A 23,625-nucleotide genomic window follows, 5' to 3' on the forward strand; every position below is an offset into this window, starting at 1 on the left:
AACACTGAACCTGATGGCCAGTGTCAGCTCTCTGTGGGTTATTACATAAACAATCATAGAGTGAACAATAGCAGTCACAGAGAGAGCTTCTGTGGGAGTAATTCAGCATTAGATAGTGTGTTTCAAGCCAAGCTTGTAAAGAAGGGAGGTGTCCACAAATCTGTCATCATCACTTGCCTATCTGTAAATGTGAGAAAGAAAACACAAGTAATGACACAAATCAAAAATGTATTCTGGACCTAGAATAAATTTGTTTTGGAAAGCAAGTCATTTATCCCATGACACAGTATGTTTATCAGGATCCCAGATGAGTGTCAGCCAGTCTGGGTGTCCAAACCAGCTGTGGTGAATAATAATGAATGGATAAACAAAACAATGTGCCCGTGTACATCACTTAGACTTGGCCAGCAGAGTTGTGCCTCGCTAAAAGTGTTTTGAATTCATCTAGTGTTAAACAGAACAGTGCTCATTCTAAAAATTTGATTATCCACTGCAGCTGTTCACTGCCGCAGTCTTGGATATAAGCCAACAAAGTTTTCTTGGTGGATTTTAGATGACTAAGGGTGTCATAGCTGAGTTTTACATAAACTGATCTGGATTTATTGCATTTCTAAGTGGATGCAATTGAACCTCATTTAGATGGATGGAAGCAATTGTGTTGTGTATCCAACTGCAATTGTAACATAGAGGGTCTATGCAATTACAACAGTTTCAACATGTGTGTCATTGTGCCATTAATTCTGTATCTGACCAAATGTTGCCCCTCAAATCATGACATTGAGTAATGACCAGAAAAGTGTTTTTTTGCAGGTCAAATTCACAGAGCGGTTTACCTTTGAGCTTTTAGAGCTTTGAGCTTTTCTAAATCAGCATATGAATTCTTAACCTATGAACAAAAACATGATTTGTGAGGTCACAGTGGATTTGACCTTTGACCGCTAAATTCGAACTGGTTCATTCTTGAATCAGGCTGGGCATCTGTGCTAAATTTTAAAAGAAAAATCCATCAAGGTGCTCTTGAGATAATGATTTCACAAGCATGAGATGGACGTGAGGTCACTGTGACCTTGACCTTTGATCTTTGACTGCCAAATTCAGATCAGTTCATCGTTGAGTCCAAGTGGCTGTTTGTACCATATTTGAAGAGATTTCTTCAAGATACTACATTCACGAGAACGAGACAGACAAGGTCACAATGACCTCTGATCATCAAAATCTCAGTAAGTCATTCTTGGGTACAAGTGGATGTTTGTGCCAAATTTGAAGTAATTTTTCTCAAGGCATGGAGACTTGTGATCAATCAATCAAACTGACTGATTGATTCTTGAGATATCACATTCATGAGGACAGACGTACAGACCCAACTGACACTGACTAAGGTGACATATCACTTCAGACTGTACATAGCTCCCACTGGAGCCATGAAACTGACTGTGAAAGTGAGTCTGAAGAGAAGTTCCTTTTATAGAGATTTTCATTTGTGAGGAAGCACTGAGAATTAAAAACTGTAAATCATGTATTGTTTTTGTAATAAAAAGAACTCTTCAAGGAAATCTCACAAAGTTTAATATAATTGTATGGTTAGCACTGCATAAAGACACAATCAAAAGCTGAGACATAATCCAAAATACCATCCAGATATTGAGAACTCCAGAGAGCCCTAATTGTTTCTCACATTGCATTTTCAAGCACATAATGTTAAATATACAAGAAACTTATCTTTCATTTTCTTATACTGGTAAATTGTTTGATTTAAACAGCACGGCTGCATAATACAGGAAACAAGGTTGAAAAGACACCAGGACCCCTCAGTAAAACACATTAAGCACTCAAAAGCTTTACAAACATTATCTTCTAAATAAATGAATCAATGAATAATAAAAAAAAACAAAACAGAAAAACTGTGAATCCCTCAAGAAACCTCCACTGAAATACATGTATTACATGTCCTCACTCAAGGACACGCAAAGTATCTGATGCTTTCACAGTCTCTTTTAATGTCATAAAAAATTCAATTTTTTTTTTAACACTGAAAAGTCAAATCATGTCTAAAATGTTTTATTAGCAAAATTAAAGGTAACACTTTAGAATACAGTCTGCAAATTGCAGTGTAAGTAAGTGCAGTTTTGCAAATTGCAAAAAAGAAAATTCCATTGTACACTTAGACATGTGTTTAACCAGTATTTTTTATGTTTAACAGTACTGATTGGGGTGGTAGACAGTGCTGTGTAAATATGATATATGTAAAAAGTTACTCCACAGGACTGTATAGAGGTACACCCTACTTCCAAGGGTGATTTTACATTTTACATTATTATTATTTTTTTTAAATGTTCTAATTTTAAAATATATGATACCAAGACTAAATTTATTGGAATATCAGTTATCCTGCCCATTTTTCCTGCCTTGTTGCTCAGTAATACATTGGTGTACTCCTAATTATAAAATGGGTTCTCATTAAAGAAGGAGTGTAATTTATCGAACTCTCTCTCAAACCCATAGTTTTCCCCATATGTGTCTCAAGTAAGCAATAATAATTATACTGAATTTATATTCCATATATAGGCTATTTAACACTGTATAATTTGCAGGCTGTAATCTCCTGTTACATTATCAAACAATGCATTTTCTGCTAAAAACATAAAAGGTTCTTATGCTCTTTATATGGGTATTTTGAAGGAAACAACACTATTTCACATCAGTATCAGTGACCACAGGAATTCCATCAATTCACATTGCCATAAGTGTCCACCATCACCTCAAAACAAAAAGCCATGTCCTTCGCACCACCTGGGTTACATGTCCCATTTTACAAAAATGTCTTCAGTCCTGTGAATGAGCATCACCATCTGTACAGTCAGTGGTGTAGTGACAAAACTCATCAACTACATTTCCTCTGCTCCTAAGTAATAAACCTTGAATTCTACATCTGATACATCCTCGCTGGCAGAGTCTGCTGATTACACTGATTGGTTCCTTCTTTCTGAATGAAGTTAATGGTAATCATTCATCATCAGTCACAGCAGACGTGCTTTCCTTCATGGCACACTGTTGCCGAACTGCAGGCTGAGAATCCACATTGAATTTCAGATCTTTTGTGAGACGTTCCTTCAAGTCCACAACTTCCAAAGATGTACATAAATTACTGTGCAATTCACAGTGTGGTTTTTATATTGTTTAGTTTTCATGATCGTGTTACACTGAGGTAAAGCTGCTTTGTGGAGGCATGGCACATCACAAATATAGAATATACAACATCAGAATTCTTTATTTCTGATAGATTGTTTTTGGTGAGAAATATGGCTACCAGAAAGGGTACAAAACAAGCATTAAGCTTTATGTGTCCAACAGCCTGGCTCAGTCGCACAGTACAACACAATTGGAAAACTGTAAAAACATAGCATAACAGCCAAATATAGATTACAGGCAAATGTGAATATCAGCTTCAGTGTAAATCAGTGTCAATATTTACAGTTAAATTTAAAATACATTCTTTAATCATACTGAATGCAATGGCGATGGTATTCTTTTTGTTATTTACAGTGGTGACCTTTCGTTAGCAGGGCAAGTCATTTCTCCAACAACACCAAAACTCCACAAACAAAGATTGCATCTCCTGTTATTAACATGAGGAAATGGGAAAGTGAGTTGCTATATTTTAACAAAGGGTCAGCAGTTTGGAGGCATACTGCACTTAAGGAGCCAGTTTCACAAAGACATTGACTTTAGTGTTCAGCCAACTGTATTTTTTTCTCTTAGATAAGTCTAATGTGAGTTAGAAGTTCCCCAAAAATAAAAACTCACTTATTTTAAACGTAAAACAATGGCCACCCTATCCTAAGGGTAACAGAACTAAAGGCATATTCTCATTCCAGTGGAAAAACAATGTGTTGCATGTTCTGCATTGGTTGGCACAGCATTTATCATTTCAGAACTACTAATGTTGTACTAAACGGCACAACCTTGGCTAAAATTCTAATGTTGCTAGCAGCAGATTGCTTTGTTTACGAGGATATATTTTTGTCCAGCCGCAATATGAGGCAAATTGTTTATTACACAGTGCAGTTATTCAAATTTAGAAATTAATTTTCATAATTTATAAGTTTAAGCAGTGGTCAACAGAGATTAGCTGTGCCCACAAAGGTCAATAAATTTGAAATGCATGCAAAAGCAGTTTTGCGTTTTTTTTTCCGCGTACACCTTATGAGTTATGCTTTAATAGTGAGGAATATGCCTTAAGAGCCAGGCCTCAATGATAAGAACCAGTGACACCTGACCCATGGCACCCAAAGACCAAATTAGGAACCCATGGCTCATGATTTGTGGCCTGCTAACAATGTTGTACAGTGAGCAATGACAAGGGAACAGAGTGTTTAGAGACCACAGTAACCAGTTGGAAATATACTGTGGTAAACACATCATCAGTCCTTTATGTTTGCCCAAGGAAACTATCCTAACAGATGTGTCAGCAAAAGTGCTGAGCTGTTCCCTTGCTACACTATTCTGCAGTGGAATGAGAAGTCATGCTGCTGGAAAGTTTTACATGTTAAACTCTTTAAAAATTTGCCAGCGAAATGTCTTAGTAACTGCTGAACGTCTACATTTGCTTACGTGATGAGAGCTGAGTAGTTTGACGTTGCTGCTAGATCAAATGTTTTTTTAGCTTGAAATAAGATATTCAAAGCCCACAATAAATGAGTCCTCTTTAAAATAGTCACTAATATACAGCTTTGTGCAAAACATGAATTTAGACCTCTGTCTGAGGTCCAACTGTTAACCAAAGTCTTTCTTTGTGAAACTGGCTTTTGTTGTTGCATTCACCCTCCAACTCTGAAGAGCATAATGGTAACAATTAAGCTATCTTAGTGTATTTTACATCTTGTAAATTGTCTCTTTTTAAAGAGAATAGCTGTCTCCAGCCCCTGCATCAAGCTAACTAAGCTATCATGTCCTGGACCAGTTTCTTCACTGAACTCACATCCAACATCTAATTCCTGGTGAAACATTGGTGTCAGAGTGTTAGTGCAGTTGGTAAGTAATGTTTTTACTCAAATTAAAATTACAGTCCCTTACTTGTTTCTAAAAAAAAAAGTCATCACAGTTCTGAAAAATGTTAATAAGCAATGTCCAACACTGTTCTTCAGATAGAAAATACACACTCAAACAACAGTTTTACTTCAGCAGATGATTGTGCTGTGACTCAATATAATTCAATAATAATCTTAAAAAACAAATGTGGTTTTTAATACCTCTGAAGTCTGACACTACAATGAACTCATATTTTTTTATGTTTTGGCTTGCACCTATACTGTGATGTGACATTTAAGTATTTCTACAATCAAAATTAGTTTCACTTTAGAGAGAGAGGATCATTTTCCCAAGTTTCAGGCTCTTTTATTATGAAAGAAAAAAACAGACTGATCAGAGAGGGAGTAATCATGCCCTGCAGCCACAGTGGCTTTATTTCCTCTGATCCTTAATAAACAGCGCTTATGTGGAACAGTAGCAATATCCAAGCAACGATACTTACCTACATCAAAAAAAAAAAAAAAATTCACCCATTCATGTCTCATGGCTCTGTCACTGTGTACATTGAGCGTCAGTGTGACAGCTGTCAGAATTCATTCACACCATCCACACCTCAATCAGACGTTGGATCAGACGTTGGTGCAGTTAGTTGAGGGCGGGGTGTCCACTTTGCTGCGGATGTCCTTGATGTCGTTGAGCGGGGAGTCACTGGTACCAATCTGGCATTTGAACACCTGCTTGTATGCCTTCCTGAAGTTCTCTGACAGGAAGGCATAGATGACTGGGTTGACAGATGAATTGCTGTACGCCAGGCAATGGGCGGCCACCCTTAATACGAACGAGGCCTGGTTCAGCGGGAAGGTCCCGAACTCTACCCACAGGTGAACGACATGATGAGGGAGCCAAGAGATGCAGAACACCACCACCACCACCAGGACTGTCTGAGCTGTCTGGGAGCCACATGGGGGACAAATAACAGAACAGGAGAGTGATTTAGTCAGTTCCCTATGGGAAAACATTAATGCTGTACTTAAACACATTCTCACTCCCTACTTGTAAAATGCCAGTGTTTAGTTTACGCGCCAAACTACGACACTCTAGGCAGGGAATTTACATTTTCTAGCTAGGCATAGGCTCGGCCCCCCCATTCTGCCTTACTCTGCTTCTGATTGGCTTACCCTGACATTCTTACCCTAACCCAAACCTAACTTCTCTTGACTAAACCAACAAATTCAACCAAAGTAAGTAACTAGTACAAGCCAATCAGAGGGAGGGTAGGGCAGGTCAGGTCTGTGCTATTCTCAGATATGCAAATTTGCCTCTCTGCAATGTCCAAAATTGAAATGACTAGGGTTGGTGAATTTGCATTTTTTTTGGGTAGCAAAAGCCTGACGTAACCAACTCTTCCTCTGATTGGATAGTACTCGTTGCTTTTATAGGTTTAGACTAAAAGAGTGAGATTGTTTAGCAATGTCAGAGTAAGCCAGTCAAAGATAGAGTAAAACAGATTAGCAGGGGTTATGCCTCTCTATTCTAGGAAACGCAAATTCGCATCAGGGACGTTATGTCAGTTTCTGTTTATGCACGGTGTCTTTTCATAATGAACTTGTGTTCACGAAAATGTATATTTCAGCTCATTACATGTCTACAGTCTTTTCAATATAGACATTACTTAGTTTGGGGGTTTAATCGGTTAGGTTTAGGCAACAAAAGCATTTCATTAGGCTTTGGAAAAGTTAAAGGTTTGGGTTAAAGTTACCTTGACTTTTGGTTTCACACAGGACACAACAGCAATCTGTCCTGTGTCTGTTTGACCCATCCTATCCAATCTCCTTTTTCTATCTTTATACACATCAGTTGCTCTGACCATCTTATTATGATGTGGTCCAGTGCATCTCATAAAGATGCTAAAGGGTACCTCTAATGTGTCATTAACGAATGAGGAACAGTAAGAGTAAGAATGGGTTGTGTACTCAGGCTTAAGACTCAAGTCAAAATATGGAATAATCTTATTCCATTTTGTATAACATCAGGACTTCTCTGTTATCATTGTTGCACAAATTTACCTTGCCACACCTGTGCTTAAAAACTGTACAGTATAAAAGTCACTCAGGTGATTGCTGTAATTAAAATCTAAAAATGCTGCATGACTTTCTGCCTACACATTAGTGATGTAACCAATGAAACTACACATTAGTAGCTTCGGGCCTTTTTCATGAATATAAGCACTCAGCTGTGATAGTGCAAGTTGAGGGTCATGGATGTCAACAGTGTTAATAAACTGATCCATTATGCCAGCAACATTGTGGAGGTGGAGCTGAACTCTGTGGTGGCAATGTCGGAGGGGAGGATGTTTTCTAAATTATATGTCATCTTGGACAGTGTCTCCCACCCACTCTTTGTTATGCTGGTCAAATACAGGAATACATTCAGTGCTTGGCTCATTCCCCTGAGATGTACCACAGAATGACATTGGAAGCCATTCCTGCCTGGGGTCCATCTATGTGTCCATCTATATGTATGGACACTAAAATGGATTGCATCCAGCCAGCAGACATGGACGGTGCAGACGCTGAAACCAATTCTGCTCAAGACATGAATGAGGAGCCTAGTCTGGAGGAGGACACTGAACTAATCAGAGAAGACTCTATGAACACTACTCCTCCACCAGCTCCTCTAACCATCAACCACAGTCAGACAGAGGAGCCAGCGCTATGTCCAGACTCTGCTGAGGTACCAGCACCACCACATCCTCTCACCCTCTGTGATGAACCCTCTACCATCAGTGCAGTGCAGGAGGACCTGACCTCTAGTTTTGACCCCTTGCCCACCACTGCCATTGATGATTTGAACGATGGTCTGGATGAAGCAGAGGAACTGCCAAATCCAGCTCAGAACCAGACTCTGCTGAGATGCCATCACTTCCAGCTCTCCAGACCCTCCCTGACAGACCTCCTACCATTACTGTAGTGCGGGAAGACCTGACCTCTTACGCTGAACCTTCTGCCATCACTGGCCTGGATAAAGCAAAGGAACAGCTAGAACATGGTCTAGAATCACAGTCTGTTATCATTTCTGCTGCACTTATTCCCGATACTCCCTCTGCTGAATTTCCTCAAGCCAACACAGGCTTACATAAAACAACGGAGAAGCCAGCAGCTGATCCAGAACTAGACTCTTCTATGATTGTGACTCCACCACCTGCTGTGATCCCTGCAGATGAGCCTCTTGTCATCTCTGCAGTGCAGGACAACATGACCTCCTGTGCAGAACCTTCTGCGAACATTGGTTTGGATGAAGCAGAGGAACAGCCAGCACCTGGTGCAGAACCAGAATCTACTATGGTGCCTGCACCTCCAGCTCTTAAGGCCCTCCCTGACAAACCTCCTGTTATCACTGCAGATCAGGATGGCCTGACCCCCTCTGCTGATGCTCCTGCCAAAATTGGCCTTGATAAACCCGAAGAAAAGCCAGCAGCTGATCCCAAACCAGACTCTCCTGTATTTTCCACTCCACCACCTCCTGTGATACCTGCAGATGAACCTCTTGTCATCTCTGCAGTAAAGAACAACCTGACCTCCAGCCCAGAACTTTATGCCAACATTGGTCTGGATGAAGCAGAGGAACAGCCAGCACCTGGTCTAAAACCAGACTTTTATGTGGTGCCAGCCCCTCCAGCTCTTCAGGCCCTCTCTGACAAACTCCCTGACAAAAAATTGGCATTGATATTGGCCTTGAGGAACTGCCAGCAGCTGATCCCGAACCAGGCTCCACTGTGGTTTGCATTCCACTACCTCCTGCAATCCCTGTAGATGATTCCCCTTCCATCTCTGCACTTCAGGATGAGCTGATCTAACAGAACAGCCAGTGAAGGTGAACAAATCCTTCAAGACCACAACAGGTAGGAATTACTATTCATGTCAATTTGTGTCTGCATAATTGGCTCCATTCACACTGTGGTTAAATGTTATTTCTGCTGTGATGAGTTCAGGCGCTGATTCCCATCCTTTGCTTTTTCAGAGGTCAAAATGACAGAGATGTGTGGATTCAGCTACTTCTTCAGTTGGCTGCAAAAAAACATCTGCTCCTGCTTCCTGCCTGAGGACAACAGAAATGGAATGAAATTCCCTCTGTAAAATTTCATTTTCATTTCTTCATTTTTACTTCCATTTTCATTTACTGTTGTTATTGCCATTTCCATTTGTTGTTAAGTATCAAAACTGTGTCATCATTACATCATGACTCAGGAGTTCTGCTTTGCATACTGTAATATATTGTACATATAATAATGCATATATTATGTTTTTAGTTTTTTAAGAATAATGCATCGTGAGGTGTATTTTATAAAAGGAATCATCTTTCACTGGGTTACTAAAACCTAAGAGAATTTAAACAGAAATGCCTTCAGGAAAAAAAAACCCACACAAAACATTTCCACACACACACAACAGAAAATCTTTATCTTGAATTATTCTGCTACTACTCTATTACTCTTTTTCCATATCCCATCTTGTGCAATACACTAAGACTTCTCTGACTATCATCTATGGATGACAAACTTAACTTACTTAAAGGTAAAGATTTCATTTTTGTGCTACCTTTACTAAATAATTCTGGGTTTACTTCTTAAATACAGAACAAGCTTTCTTCACACAATGAGAGGCTAAACTCACCTGACAGCCAATAAATGTGCCATTGTTGTGTAAAATACTGAAATGAATCTGGGGACAGATCATCAGCAACGATGACTTACTGGTGTTTTTGAATGCTATTATGAAGCTGCGTGTGCAGATAGTCATTTTTGTCAATACACAAGAGCTATGATGGGCAACATGCCAGAACTCCAAAGGAATTAATTTTCCTTAAAGCTGCATTAATGTTGTTTAAAAAAGCACTGGCATATTCTTATAGTTTTGACGAAATTGTGAGAAAAAGTTGCAGACTCAGAGCAATATAATAAAGGATATATATATATAGATATATATAGATATATATAAGATTTTTTTTTTTTGAGATTTTTTTTGGAGTTTTGTTTCTGGCAGTCTGGCAATGTAGCTCAAATATTCTCTCGATTTGCTCTGTTTACCAACTCTGGAGCAAAATATTTGGCTCTTTAGCCGCTAAATGATCCACTATGTTCACCAGCTTGACTAATGTTGTCCATCTGCCATGTGGTACTGGGCAGGTATTCAGTTTCTTTTTTTTTTTTTTCCAAAAATGGCTTCTTGCTGCAGCTGACAAAAAGGTTGATAATAATATTAAGCCAAAAAATCAATCCAATAATATTAATAATAAAAATAAAGTTTATCTATATAGCACTTCTCAAAACCAACATTTACAACTAAAGTCATAAAAAACACAGGCCTACAGGAAAAAAAATTAAAACATGTCCACCCAAAAAATACATATAAAAACAACCCACAAGAAAAAATGTAAAAAGTAAAATTATGTGAAGATGCATCTTTAAGCTTTAAGCCCTTTAAGCTTGACTTGGGAATAATACTAATAATATTAATTGTCTACTATTTTTTCACTAAAAGTGACCCTTTTACACTGCAAACAGTCACATGATTCTTGGTTTTTGTTTTTAATGTTGCGTTTTTTCGTTTCACATCTTCATCCATTGCGATTATATCCTGTTTTACTTTGAAAGTCAAGCTCCACATGTGACATGTCTTGTTTTACTTCCTGCCTTTGTATGTTTAACGCCTGTTTTCTGTCACACCTGTCTTCTATCAGTCGTGTTAGTCCTTTCCTGCTCCCAGAGTCTTCCCTGGACACCTGTTCTGTTTTAGTCTGGTTTGCTCCACCCTAGTGTTCACTACCACACCCTTGTTGTCAGCCAGTCCCTGTGTTTCCTTCCTTTATTTTGTGTCCACCTTCTCCAGCTGTGTCTTGTTCTGGTGATTAGTTCCCTTTTAATATACACCTGTGTATTTCCCTTTGTCCTTCGTCAGTTCATCAGTTTTCTTCACTGAGCCTCTTTAGGCCTGGTATTAGTATGCGTTTCAGTGATCCAAAAGCAAGTGGACAACCGAAACACATCACCATTCATCCCTGCTCCTGTAATGTGTCTCCAGCTGTGTGGTGTTCTGATTTTGTTACTGCCCTGCACACAGTTATTATGTCCACACTTTTGCTCTGTAGATGCTTGCTACTCCTGTTAACAGTAGTGTCAAGTATAGCTGGAGATATCAGTCAGCAGAAATCAACAAATCTCCTTCCATAGGGCAAAACGAGGGATGGTAACTCTTCACGTCATCCAACTCGAGATAAAATGGGTATGTAACCTCCCCTGAACGTGGCTCAGAAATGCTTCTTGGAGACTGTTTATACCTACTAGTGCTAAACCACAGATTTTAATGCTAGATCTTAACAGGGTGACTGTGTTCACCACTCTGTTTATCCCTGTGTTCACGGTGTTGGTCCCTGCTCAGTCTCTCATTTTCAGTTTTGAATTTTTTCCTATACTTCATCCCTGTGTTCATTGTTTCAGTGTAGTTTTGATTCCTGTGTCTTTTATACTTTGATTTTGTTGCCTGCCTGTTTTTTTATTTTCTTTCTTGATTGTTTTTTTCAGGTTTTTACCAGTATTGAAGCTGGCTTTTTCTTCTAACCACCTGTCTTCCTGCTCCTCTGTGTTTGCGTCCTCATTTAAACTATAATATAACAGATCTATTGTTATTATAAAAATATTGATTTTTTAATTTAATTTTTTTAATTAAATTAAATTAATTAAATTAAATAATTTTTATTATTTGTATGATTATTTCTATTATTTTTTTATTATTTATTATTGAGTTACTCATAAATTTACAGCAGTTCCCTCTTAAACTAATCATGCAGTGCACCCATGTGCATTCAATTTCATAATTATTCAGGGCCCTTGTGAATCCCTTAAGTTTATTACATTAGACTGAACAGCACCACATAGATCACGTTCTCCTATTGACATGTAACTCAGCAGATCCTGCTGCAATCTTGATGATGTTTACTTTGCCCCCATATCAGAATTATTCCCCAATGACTGTATATAAAGATGTACAGCATGTCAGCTCAATAGACTGCATAAATAATGACCCTAATAAATCACCAGGATATTTACTGGTTTACTGATTTAGATAAACCTTTTAAGTTGCAACACAGGTTTTTTAAGAGTTCTGTTGATGTAATAATGTTGATAATTACCTCAACTTAAATTGTGCGCAATTTAAACTCAAATTTCTCTGTTAATTGATTTAAAAACAAAATTCAAGTTGTAGTAACATAATGGAATTAGCTTAATAGTTTAACTTTTCTCCACCTTGTGATTTGCTATCAATTATTAAGTAAGCACTACTTAAAAATGCCTTTGATTGTAGGAGATGAGCTAAATCCCCTAACTAAATGTATAGCGCTCGTAGCATGTGCATTCATTAAAAGCTGTCATAACTCAAAATAGCTGATGCAAACTGTTGCGTTAATTTTTTTTGTTCAGATCAAAATCTGTTTTTTCAGACTGTGTGGTGTCATCCATTGGTGTGTGGACCACCGTCTTGAAGCCTTGAGTATAGCATTTCAGCCATGACATCATGGTTTTTGGAGTAATTGCCATATTTGGATGAGTGGGTGAAGCTGTGGAGGACTGTGAGATGGATCTGGATCTCACAGACAGCCTGTCATAAGCGGCACAAGCCATAAAAATGTACCCCAGTACAGTTGTCATTAGTGTTGAAATTAGCTATAGAGGCTAAAACTGTTTATGAACCAGTCTATAAACATGTTTATTTATGTTGTAAAATTGAGAATTTTAACATATGGGTCCGTAGAGATTGACTCTGTTTTGGAGCCAGCCTTAAGAACCCATTTAAGCTGCAGTTTTTTGGCATTTCTGCATTGGCTTCCTTCAAGTCAGCTCCCCAAAAGTATAGCCAAAACATCTTGATTGCCCCCTTGTGGCTGGCGTCAGGACAGATCATAAACTCCACGCCCTTCATGTTCACAGTTGGGACGTGGTCCAATGTGTTTATTTTTTCTGATAAGTTTGGTTTAAATTAATAATTTGATGCTAGTGTATAAAAAGGGGTTTGATGTAAAGATTGTAGTCTGTGTGTCAAACGTGTGCTTGTAAACAATGGTGCTGCTCGTGGCTGGGTCAGACAGGAGTATGGACTTCCTGCTATTGCTATTGCACAGACTCAGGATATTTTGGTTTCAACTTTGTACAGTTGGAGGAAGTGTGGACATGCTGTCTATCTTTACAGACTGTGACATATATAGTACATACTGTAGCAGATAATAATGGTAATCTCATTCCAGTCTGGTACATGCTGACAAAGCTGAATATTAGGTTTACAAAGATTTAGTAAGTCTGTATTGACATAGCTTTTTATTCATAATGCTTCTTTGGCCTTGGGTCTTAACAATAAAAAGAGTATTTATTGAGACAAAATACATACAAAACCATTTCTGTGAAATGTCAATAATGACTGGACAATGACAGAATAAGACACCTCACTGCACAGACTAAGATCTGTATATAAATGACAGAATACACACTCTGTCTTGCAATTTCCACCTAGAACCTCTCTCCATATACCACACTAAAAAAAGATGCAATTTAACAAGATATACTAAATATGATAACCGGATAATTGAATGTGATAATTATGCAAAACCCCTTTTTTAATGCAATATCTGAGAGGAAAGTGTTGGATGTTATTACCTCAGGCAAGACTATCAGTAAAGCCAAAGGCTACAGATGGAAGGTGTCAGTGTATAAAAAGTAACTACATGCAGACATGCTGAACCTCTCCACTGCATCTCTAGGTCAATTTAGTACAGAAGTAATTAGTTCCAGTTCACTGAAAATAAAAAATAAAAATGCCACTTCCTATTTATAATTTTTAACGAAAGTTAAAAATTATAAATAAAATATGCCAAAACATGTCAAATCTAGTTAATTGAGCATGCAATCAAATATCCAGTTGATGTAAATGTAAAGTGACAAATTAAGCAGGGAAAGGTACAGGAGCAGCAAGACAGAATGCAGCATAGCAATAAAATGAGAAATGAACAAATTGCAGAAATTATGGGAGTACACACTGACATTTGGCCAATACAGGCTTTTGATGACCAATGCTGAATTGATGCCGCCATATTGAAGCTGCCATAGCAACCAGATTCTCCGATGTCCAATTTAATATTCTCAACAGTCCTGCTGCATTTCCCCTTCAGTAGCACAGGAAATACAATTTCTTTCACACAGTTTGACAATGTTCCATCTTTCAACACTTCACTGAAGTGATACTGCAATTCTATGAAGTGGAATATTCCAAGATCCAATTTTTTATGTCTGTGCTAGAATATCAAATAGAAGTTTAACATGCCTTGTGTGTCATTTTACACATCGGCATTACACACTGTATTCAGGAAGTTACATTTCTGCAGTTTTTAATAAAACTCATCAACACATAATGGGTTCATAACGGAACTGGCAAAGGATTGAAGAGGTTTTATCTATTTTTGGAACAAAAGGACAAATCATGTTGAATAATCTGGAATAGAAAGAGATGAGAAAATTACATAAAAGTGTCCTCTGCAATGTGAGAACATTTGATGCTTGAAAATGACCAAATACATTAATATCCAAACTTGACTGTTAGGTCAGTCTCAAAGCAGTTATCTGCATGATTTGAAACAGCAGTGTGAAGCTGTGAAAATGCTCTGATAAATCAACTTCACAATACTTGCCTATTACAAAATCTCACACAGACAAAGTTAAATCAGTGACTAGCTACACAGTGAACATAGTGGAGCATCAAAAGAGTCTGATATTTTCCTCAGGAGTTGACGGAGACCAAAACAGAGCTAAAAGGAGAGTAAATATTTGACTTAAAGGGATAATTTGGGTCTTTTTAAGTGGCGCTGTATGAGGTACTTATCCATAGTCAAGTTCGATCTTGAATTTTAAAACTGTAAAATTCAAGATCAAAATTTGAAGTTTCAGTTTCAAAATGTTTTTATTTTTCAATTAATATTATAATCTTTTTTTTCAAATTAACAAAGCTTTTGGCCTTGATCTGGCTCCATAGTACTCCAGCCTGCTTCTCCAAACTTGCTGACCACCATCTACTGTATGTAATACATTGACTGTGGATAAGCAAAAGCAAAGAAAAAGCTTTTTGAACTTTCCAACTGAGACCAAAATAGATTAACTGTGGGTACAGTTGGAGACCGAAGCTCTCCACTGATAAGCAGTATGACAATAATGATAACATGCCTGCACAAATGTTTGTGCAGACCCAATGAAATGCCTCATGGTCGTCATTTCAAAGTCAAATTCTCACAGTTGAGTGCAGTGTCGATCAGTTTTACAATAAACCTTATCGATCATTTCAGAGATAAATGTCACTGAGTGGGCGACAGCCAATTTTATATGAAAGGTCAATATTGGCCAGAGATATCAGCCCGAACCTAATACAAACACACACACAAACACACACACATACACAAAGACACAGTAGCAAGGGAGATGTTCCCAAGCTGAGCAGCCTGTTAATAACCATGCTTTGTTTGGATAGTCTCCATAACACATTTATATCTTCACCTCAACCCCCCCGAGAGCCATCAGTTAGGCTAATATAAACAGCAGCATCGCCACAGGAAGACAGATGTAATAAAATTCATGCCTTTAGCCTTTCTTCTCCAGCTATACTGTCTCAACTTGTAACCCTGTTTTGTTGAAAGCAAGATGCTGAAATACATCAACAATTGATTAAAAGCTGTCAAGATGTATTTTTGGAACTGAGATATTAAGTTTTTTGTGTGTCAAAGCTTGATACAAGAGAAACTTTACTCCAAATAATCGTGGTAGCATCGTGCGCTCAGTTCAGGATAACAACACTGCTGTCAAAGACGAGCAGTTTGCAGCTGTTTGCTGTCCCTGTCTCTGTTTACAGATGCTGTTAAACAATTTGAAGATGACTTAGCCAAATATTCATGTTACTAATTATCCATAACCATCTGTGTGCTCCGCCTGGGTGCCTGACTGACTCGTATCATTGAGAGAAACCCCCTCAAACTACGCTGCTAATTACGGGCTTTTTAACCTCTGCTTCTACACTGAGAATCCATCACAGACATTATTGTTTACCAAGTAAAATGAACTCTTAAATTCTGGTACTTCCAAAAACGTTAACTATGAACTATAAAAACTGTTTCGCAGATTTTTTTTTTAGCTGAACATGATTTAAAACTGGAGGGGGGGGGTTTATTCAAAATGGATAATCCACAGAGGACTTACAGCAAGATTTACAACTTTTGGGGGGTTCATTTTGCCTTTGAAATTGTCTCGTTAAACTTTTGGAGGCTGTTTGATTCCTGCTGCAGCTGCCTGAGGCTGATAAAAAGTTTGTCTGAGCAGTGGGAGTAACCTTGCTCTTCCCAGCTGTCACCAACATTGTATTTCACAGGCCTGGTAATGAGCTCCAGAGACCTAAGTGAACCAGACAAACTATTGATTAAACATATATTTGGACAAACTGTCCTTACTTCCCACCAAGGACACTCTGTGGCCCATGGTAATTTATTTATTTGTCACATTTAATTTTTTGGTGACAAGCATCCCTTGCATGTATCACATTTAAAATAATGCTGGATACCCAGCCTGCCATGCCAGGGGACAGCTTTTATAATAATGACAAGAGGCCAGGGGCCACTTAATAAATGCATATTCATTATTTATATATTAATGATTAGACTGTACCTCTGTCAGGATACTGGGGTTCCCCCAGGCAGGTTTTTTTTTTTTTTTTTTTAAATAAACAAGCCTTATTTTTTAGGATTTATAATGCACTCTGAAACTTAGTTTAGGCTACCATTAGTTCAACATTTTTAGAGATGAAAGATTGATGTCATGCTAATGTCTACACAGGTTTGATTTTGTAAAACTGTCCTTGAGCTGCGAACAGCAAATTAAAAATCTGTGACTTCATCACAATGTAAACTCTATAAGACAAGCGGGAACTCACAGGTGGGACAAGTGGGAGAAACACTGGGTATACCGTAGATGTAAACCTGGAAGTTAGAAACTTTTTTCGGCAACTGGTATCCAGTTATTACACTACATCTCTGTTAAGATGTCATACATCCAGGAGATAGTTAACATAGCTTAGCATACAAAAGCAAGGGAAACAGCTAGCCTGGTTTCGTTGAAAAGTTGAAAAAGTAGTCAAGAAGAGGCAGAGTGGCGGACACCTTCGTGAACAAACACTGCTCTTTGCCAATACCTTTATGAAAGTTTTTGATGGTTGAACTTTTTAAACATGCTGACATGGCTCACCATGACAACCAAATAAAGTACATTAAGAGAAACTATACAGAAGATGATTTTACTGGTCTCTTGAGTCCCTTCACACCTTGTTCACTGCCATTGTTCATTGTCTGGTACAATTGCAGTTAATGAGATTAACAGGCAACCAGAGGAGACTTCAGGAAGTCACCGTCAATGTTGACATCGGAATCACAGGGCATTTGGGGTTTTGCATGAATTAACCCTTTGCAACCTGAGCAAATTGGCTGGATTTGTCTCGAAAATATAGAAAGATGGTGATGAGCGACCTAGTGAGAATTGACCCACGCACTAACAACATATTAAAACTAAAAAAAAAACAAAAACTAAAATTTAGCACAAAAAAACTAAAGTAATTTAACAAAAACAGGAAATGACCTAAAAAAGTGTGAAAATAAAATCAAAAATAATAAAAAGAATTAATCATATTGAATATACATTTCTGTTCCTCTGTAACCTTATTTCAAATATATAATTATAATGATGGTGAATATAATTTCAGGGAAGTGGTCCCCTGTTTTTATGATTTTCAAATAGTTCTTTCTCTATTTCTGTTTTCTAAGCTAATTTTCAGGTAATTTTTTGTCACCTTTCAATAATGTCTTGCAATTTGACTTTTTATGCAAATTTGCCAAATGCCTTAAAAAAAAAAAGAAAAAAACAAACCAATCCACTCATGTTTCAAACATGAAAATACTTATGAAAGGCATCTGACCACAGTACAAGAAAACTGATGCTGATACAGAGGATGTAACATCCAGTATACTGAGCTTCAGAGACATTAGGAGGTGAGAGAGTAAATTATGTTAAACAGACTTAATGGACTGTATTCATGGGGCACTTTCATCCAAAGCCTTTTGCAGTTTGTTTGATATTCATTCATTCACAAACGTGCTCCAACAAATACACACACTGATGGCACCGAGCCACCATGCAAAGCCCTAGCCTTACCATCTTCAGCAAATGGGGTCGTCTTGCTCAAGGGCACTTCAAAATGTGGACAGGGCAAATTGGGACTATTAATGCTTTTAAAAATTTGTTCTTATGTGTTAAAATAAGTTTGCTGAAAGATTTAATTTTAATTTGTTCTTCATGGTTCTCTCCTGCAATTTTGCTGGGTGTTCATGAATTGGTTTAGACAAAGTGGATCTGGGTAGTTAGGTATTACCTGCTTGGAATTAAAAGTGATAATGTTAGTTTTTCAGGAATAAAAATAATGTATTTGTGGCACAATTTTCAACTAACATACTTTTAATCTGTGCGCTTGGGGGAAGGTGTCACTTATTTTCAAGTCAAAAGGCTCAAGTCCGACTGAAGTCATGGGTCACTGGTGCTAAAGTCTAAGTCTAGTTGCAAGTCTTTTTGATTTCATAAAGTCGAATCTTAAGTCATCAAATTTCAGACTCAAGCCTGGTTCAAATCCAAGGCATGTGACTCAAGTCCATACCTCTGGAGCTAGGTTTGCAGTTTCCAGTCTTAACACTAAGCTAACCAGCTGCTGGCTGTAGCTTAATATTTACACTCAGAGTGCGTTAATGCGTTTGTCTAACAATAATAATAATAAAAAGTGTAGTTCCCAAGTTGTTGGACTGTTCCTTTAAAATATAAGCAATGTGAAGTGAAAGATGTATGGACTACAAATCATGAATTCATGTGGTCATTCATATTTTGGACATTGATGACAGCTAAGACACTGTAGCGTCATTATATAAGACTGCCTAGTAAGCAAAGTTAGCCTTTTAACACATCTCAGAGTAGATAAAGCGGCCAGGACAGGTGTAATGTCAAAACGTGTTTACTCTTAGGATTGTGTTTTTGGCTGGCAGCGACTTAACCTTGATTTCACACAATGAATGGAAGTGAAAACAGCTTTAGGGAGAGCTTAGATTGCAGTTTGTTTTAATACTTTTCAAGGCATTTTTTTTTTGTTTGGTCTATAAAGTGTTTAAGTATATTGACTATGTTTCCTGTTTATTACTTGAATGGATTTTTCAGTGTGACTCTAAACAAGTAGCTGCTGTTAATGAGTTTGCACACCCATCCAACATACGGAAATAAACAAAGATTAAATAATTCACATACATAACAACAATTTATCTGATGTATTTGCCTCCTAATGCACATGTATTATTCATTGTCCACTGAGATCATATTGTACCATGCTGTACTGTGCATTAATCTTCTTATCAAATATTTCCTTTGGCTCACACTGGACAAAAAAGAGACACTGCCAAGGAAACACAGATTTTGGCACTATACTTGTATATTCACGAAAAATAAATCTGCATGTTGCAGCTTCCAATATAAAGTGACTCCTTGAAGTTTGTAATACCTTACTCAGATTTAATATGTGTGCGCAAACAGTCCGTTTTGACATTAGTTATAGTTTAACAGTAGCTCTCCTAACAAGGTAATTTATGTACTACAGTCGGGTTTTAATGCACTGTTTGTCAACCGTTTGTCACAAAGCTTTCAGTGTATCATCCCCTCTGTGTATTCTGGATCAGCACTTCACACAGTGAGAACAGTAAATCACTAGAACATGTCAAAATTCCTGTTTTAAGCCTCGTGCAATAAAGCATGTGTGCAGCGAGGTGCACCTCAAAGTGCGTTCTCACTAATTCCCCTCCTCACAACAGATCAGCAGTCTGCACTCCTGGTTTCAAGGCTGGTCGTTATCAGATTGTGCCGCTAAACTGAACAGGCATGAAGGACAATAGACAGACTGACAGACAATCAAGCAGGCAACAGCAGATGGCTTAATGGAAGCTAAATGACCAAATGAGGGTTAGATGGCGGTTTGATTGCAAATTGCCTTTTGGCCATTTTTGTGCTAGTTAACAGTAAGCATTATAATAGTAAAATTCATCATTTTGGCTCCAAGGAAAAACAGAGGTGGTGAAAATCCTCTAACTGCCTGTTGAATAGGTGGAAATGTTATAACATGTGGTGCAGACAGTCCAGCCCCTTGCTGAATAATGTGCGCTGGGCTATAGGTCAGTGTAGCTGTGATGCATATCTTCCTAAAGGCCAAGAACACTGCCCCATGCACTGAAGCAAAACATATGTCGACAGAAGAAAAAACTGTTGGTAAGAGAACTGTGGAGACACTGATACAGATTATTTGGAGGGGACGACTTGTGTTTACCTTTTCTGCAGAATGTCACTCAAATTAGCATATTATGACCAGGAAGAGACTCAAAATGACCACAAAGATTTGAAAATAAACCACAAAGAGACAGCAAATAACTACAAAGACACACAAATATACCTCAGAGTGCCACAAATTGACTATTAAAGAGACACAAAACCACAACAAAGAGATGCAAAGGAACTACAAAGGGATGCAAAATTAATACAGAGACACAAATTGACCAAAAAATACACATATATACACCAAAGAGACACAAAATAATACAAAGAGATGCAAAAAAGCTAAAAAGAGACACAAAATGATGACAGAGAGATGCAAAGGAAGTAAAAAGAGACACAAGATGACTGCAGAGAGATGCAAAGTAACTACAAAGAGACAACAACTTGACACAAAATTACCCCAGTAAGACGCAAAGAAACTGAGGCATGCAGAGTAACCACAAAATGAAACAAAACAACCCCCAAACACAAATACCCCAAAGACACACTAAATGACTTCAGAGACACACTAAAAAACAACCAAGATGTGCAAATGAACTTCAGAGACAAAAACTTACAAGGACATGCAAAGGAACTACAAAGAAACGAAAAATGGCTACAAAAACATGCAAAGGAACTTCAAAAGGTGCAGAATAACTGCAAAGATTTTTAAAAAATTACCAAAGAAAATACACAAATATCCACAAAATGACTTCAACGTGATGCAAAGGCACTACAGAAAGACAAAAGAACTGAAAAAAGAGAAACATTGACCAAAAAAAGACCCAAATATACCCCAGAGAGAAAAAAATGACTTCCAAGAAACAGAAAAAAATACAAAAAGATGCAAAGGAACTACAGACATAAAACAATATAACAATTTAACTATCCATCCATCCATCCATCCATTGTCTTCCGCTTATCCGGGGTCGGGTCGCGGGGGCAGCAGCCTAAGCAGGGAAACCCAGACTTCCCTCTCCCCGGCCACTTCGTCCAGCTCTTCCCGGGGGACCCCGAGGCGTTCCCAGGCCAGCTGTGAGACGTAGTCTCTCCAGCGTGTCCTGGGTCTTCCCCGGGGCCTCCTACCGGTGGGACGTGCCCTGAACACCTCACCAGGGAGGCGTCCTGGAGGCATCCTAATTAGATGCCTGAGCCACCTCATCTGGCTCTTCTCAACGCGGAGGAGCAGCGGCTCTACTCCGAGCTCCTCCCGGATGACCGAGCTTCTCACCCTATCTCTAAGGGAGAGCCCAGCCACCCTACGGAGGAAACTCATTTCGGCCGCTTGTACCCGCGATCTTGTTCTTTCGGTCACTACCCAAAGCTCATGACCATAGGTGAGGGTAGGAATGAAGATCGACCGGTAAATCGAGAGCTTTGCCTATTTAACTATATATATATATATATATATATATATATATATATATATATATATATATATATATATATATATATATATATATATATCCCTAAGAGGCAAAAAAGACCTTAAAGAGAAACATATCATTTATGATAAAAAAAATAATGATGAAAAAAACCCACAAGGATATAGAAAAATACCACAAAGAGGCACAAAACCTAAAAGAGTGACAATAAAAAAGACATTCAAAACACCAGTGACAAAAAGAGTCAAAATTTGCACAAAGTCTGTGTGTATTGCTCCTGTGTAGGAGAGGTGGTAGGGGCTTTTGCACATCTGTGCCCAGGGGCACAGTGTCTCACGATCCGGCCATGTTTTCAAGTATAATTCTGACTAGATTTCTTTCACTGAGCAAGAACTTACATTTGTGCCATCTCATAGTCATATTCTTTATCATTTTAAGTCCTGCAAATTGATGTTGTTCTTAGTAAAGTCAAATTGGTAAATCTGCTTTTCAGTGTTTATTCAGTGTTTGTTACTGATAAGGTTTGCTAACATATGGCTGTAATCCATGACACTCCCAACCCCCCACCCCCCAAAAAACAAATTAATACATACCTTTTTCTTTGATGCCTCAGATTTTTTGGACACATTTCTTAGTTTTTTGTGCAAGTGATTTAAAACCTGTAGGCAAAGAAATAGAAGGAAGCTATATATATATATATTTATATTTGCTTGTACAGAAATATCCATCATCATCCAAGGTTGGGTGCTTTCCTTACCTTTGCATAGCAGAAGGAAATCAGCAATAGGGGCAACACATAACCAAAAACAAACGTGCAAACGACGTAGACTTTCTTCTGGATTTGATCTGGCCACACTTCCCAGCAATAGGTGTGATTCTCCCCTCTGTGAAAGATGTTCTGGTAATACATGATGGGCGCAGCCATGGCCAGAGAGAGAATCCAAATCACCACCACCCCGATCAAAGCATGCTTCGCCACCCGGATAGAGGAGGACTTTCTGGAGTGCACTATGGCAATGTACCGGTCCACGGACATGGCAGACAGGGTGAAGATGCTCACCAGCATGGACACAGTGAAAAAGTAGTGGATGAATTTGCAAATGAACGCGCCCAGGACCCAAGTCGGCATCATGTAGATAGTGGACTGGAAAGGGATGCAGAAGAGCAGATAGGACAGGTCTGCTATACTCAGGTTGAGGATGAATATGTTGGTGGTGCTCCGCGGTTTCCCCGGTTTGCTGCGGGCCAGCACGGTGATCACCATGGAGTTGCCCAGCACGCCGAGCGTAAAGATGAGCCCGAAAACCAGCAGCGTGATGAAATTATCCGTGCCGATCCCGAATAAAAGTTTCTGGTCCTCTTCCTCCTCCGGTCTGCTGAGGTTCCACGGCTCTTCCCAGAGCCACACGGACTCCGATAAGTTCATGGTTTATTTTTTTCCTTTTAGATGAACTTGAAACGTTGCAAAAAAAACACCTATGGCAGGTCTGCGTCGTTCTGCTGCTGCTGTCTTAAGAGCGAGTGTTTATGCTCCGGTGCGTCTCCATGACCGCTCTTGCTGTCTTGTATTTTTATCTCAAGGTTTCGGCGAATACTCCGCTTTATTCTTATACTTTCGTATTTGTAATACTCGGGGGAAAAAGGCTATCTATTTCTTTGTACAGCGCGCATCAGTCTCCGCTGCGCGTCTTGGAGCGTGTCCTTGTGCGCACCTGATGCGTCTGCGCTCAGACCGCGCTCACCCACTCT

General features: G+C 38.6%; 1 protein-coding gene across 1 annotated transcript; it reads right to left on the minus strand.

Moving 5' to 3' along the window:
• Window positions 1-1,549: 1,549 nt before the first annotated feature.
• LOC121946062 (galanin receptor type 1-like) lies at window positions 1,550-23,625 on the minus strand. Its single transcript, XM_042490478.2, has 3 exons — window positions 22,634-23,625; window positions 22,470-22,535; window positions 1,550-5,978 (listed from the first exon to the last, which is right to left on the minus strand). Exons 1-3 carry the CDS (start codon window positions 23,300-23,302, stop codon window positions 5,658-5,660), a joined length of 1,056 nt encoding a protein of 351 aa, XP_042346412.1. The 5' UTR covers window positions 23,303-23,625; the 3' UTR covers window positions 1,550-5,657.

The sequence above is a fragment of the Plectropomus leopardus genome, chromosome 11, assembly GCF_026936395.1.
Source record: "Plectropomus leopardus strain MGB_pleo_1.0 chromosome 11, ASM2693639v1, whole genome shotgun sequence".
Classification (NCBI taxonomy): Eukaryota; Metazoa; Chordata; class Actinopteri; order Perciformes; family Serranidae; genus Plectropomus; species Plectropomus leopardus.

What these genes read in the sequence shown, in the direction of transcription:
- LOC121946062 (XM_042490478.2), bottom strand. Translation starts at nt 23,302, where the DNA reads ATGAACTTATCGGAGTCCGTGTGGCTCTGGGAAGAGCCGTGGAACCTC. An exon ending in TTTCCTTCTGCTATGCAAAG is followed by an intron (nt 22,536 to 22,633) that starts GTAAGGAAAGCA and finishes CTTTGCCTACAG; the next exon opens with GTTTTAAATCACTTGCACAA. An exon ending in CTGAGGCATCAAAGAAAAAG is followed by an intron (nt 5,979 to 22,469) that starts GTATGTATTAAT and finishes TGTGGCTCCCAG; the next exon opens with ACAGCTCAGACAGTCCTGGT.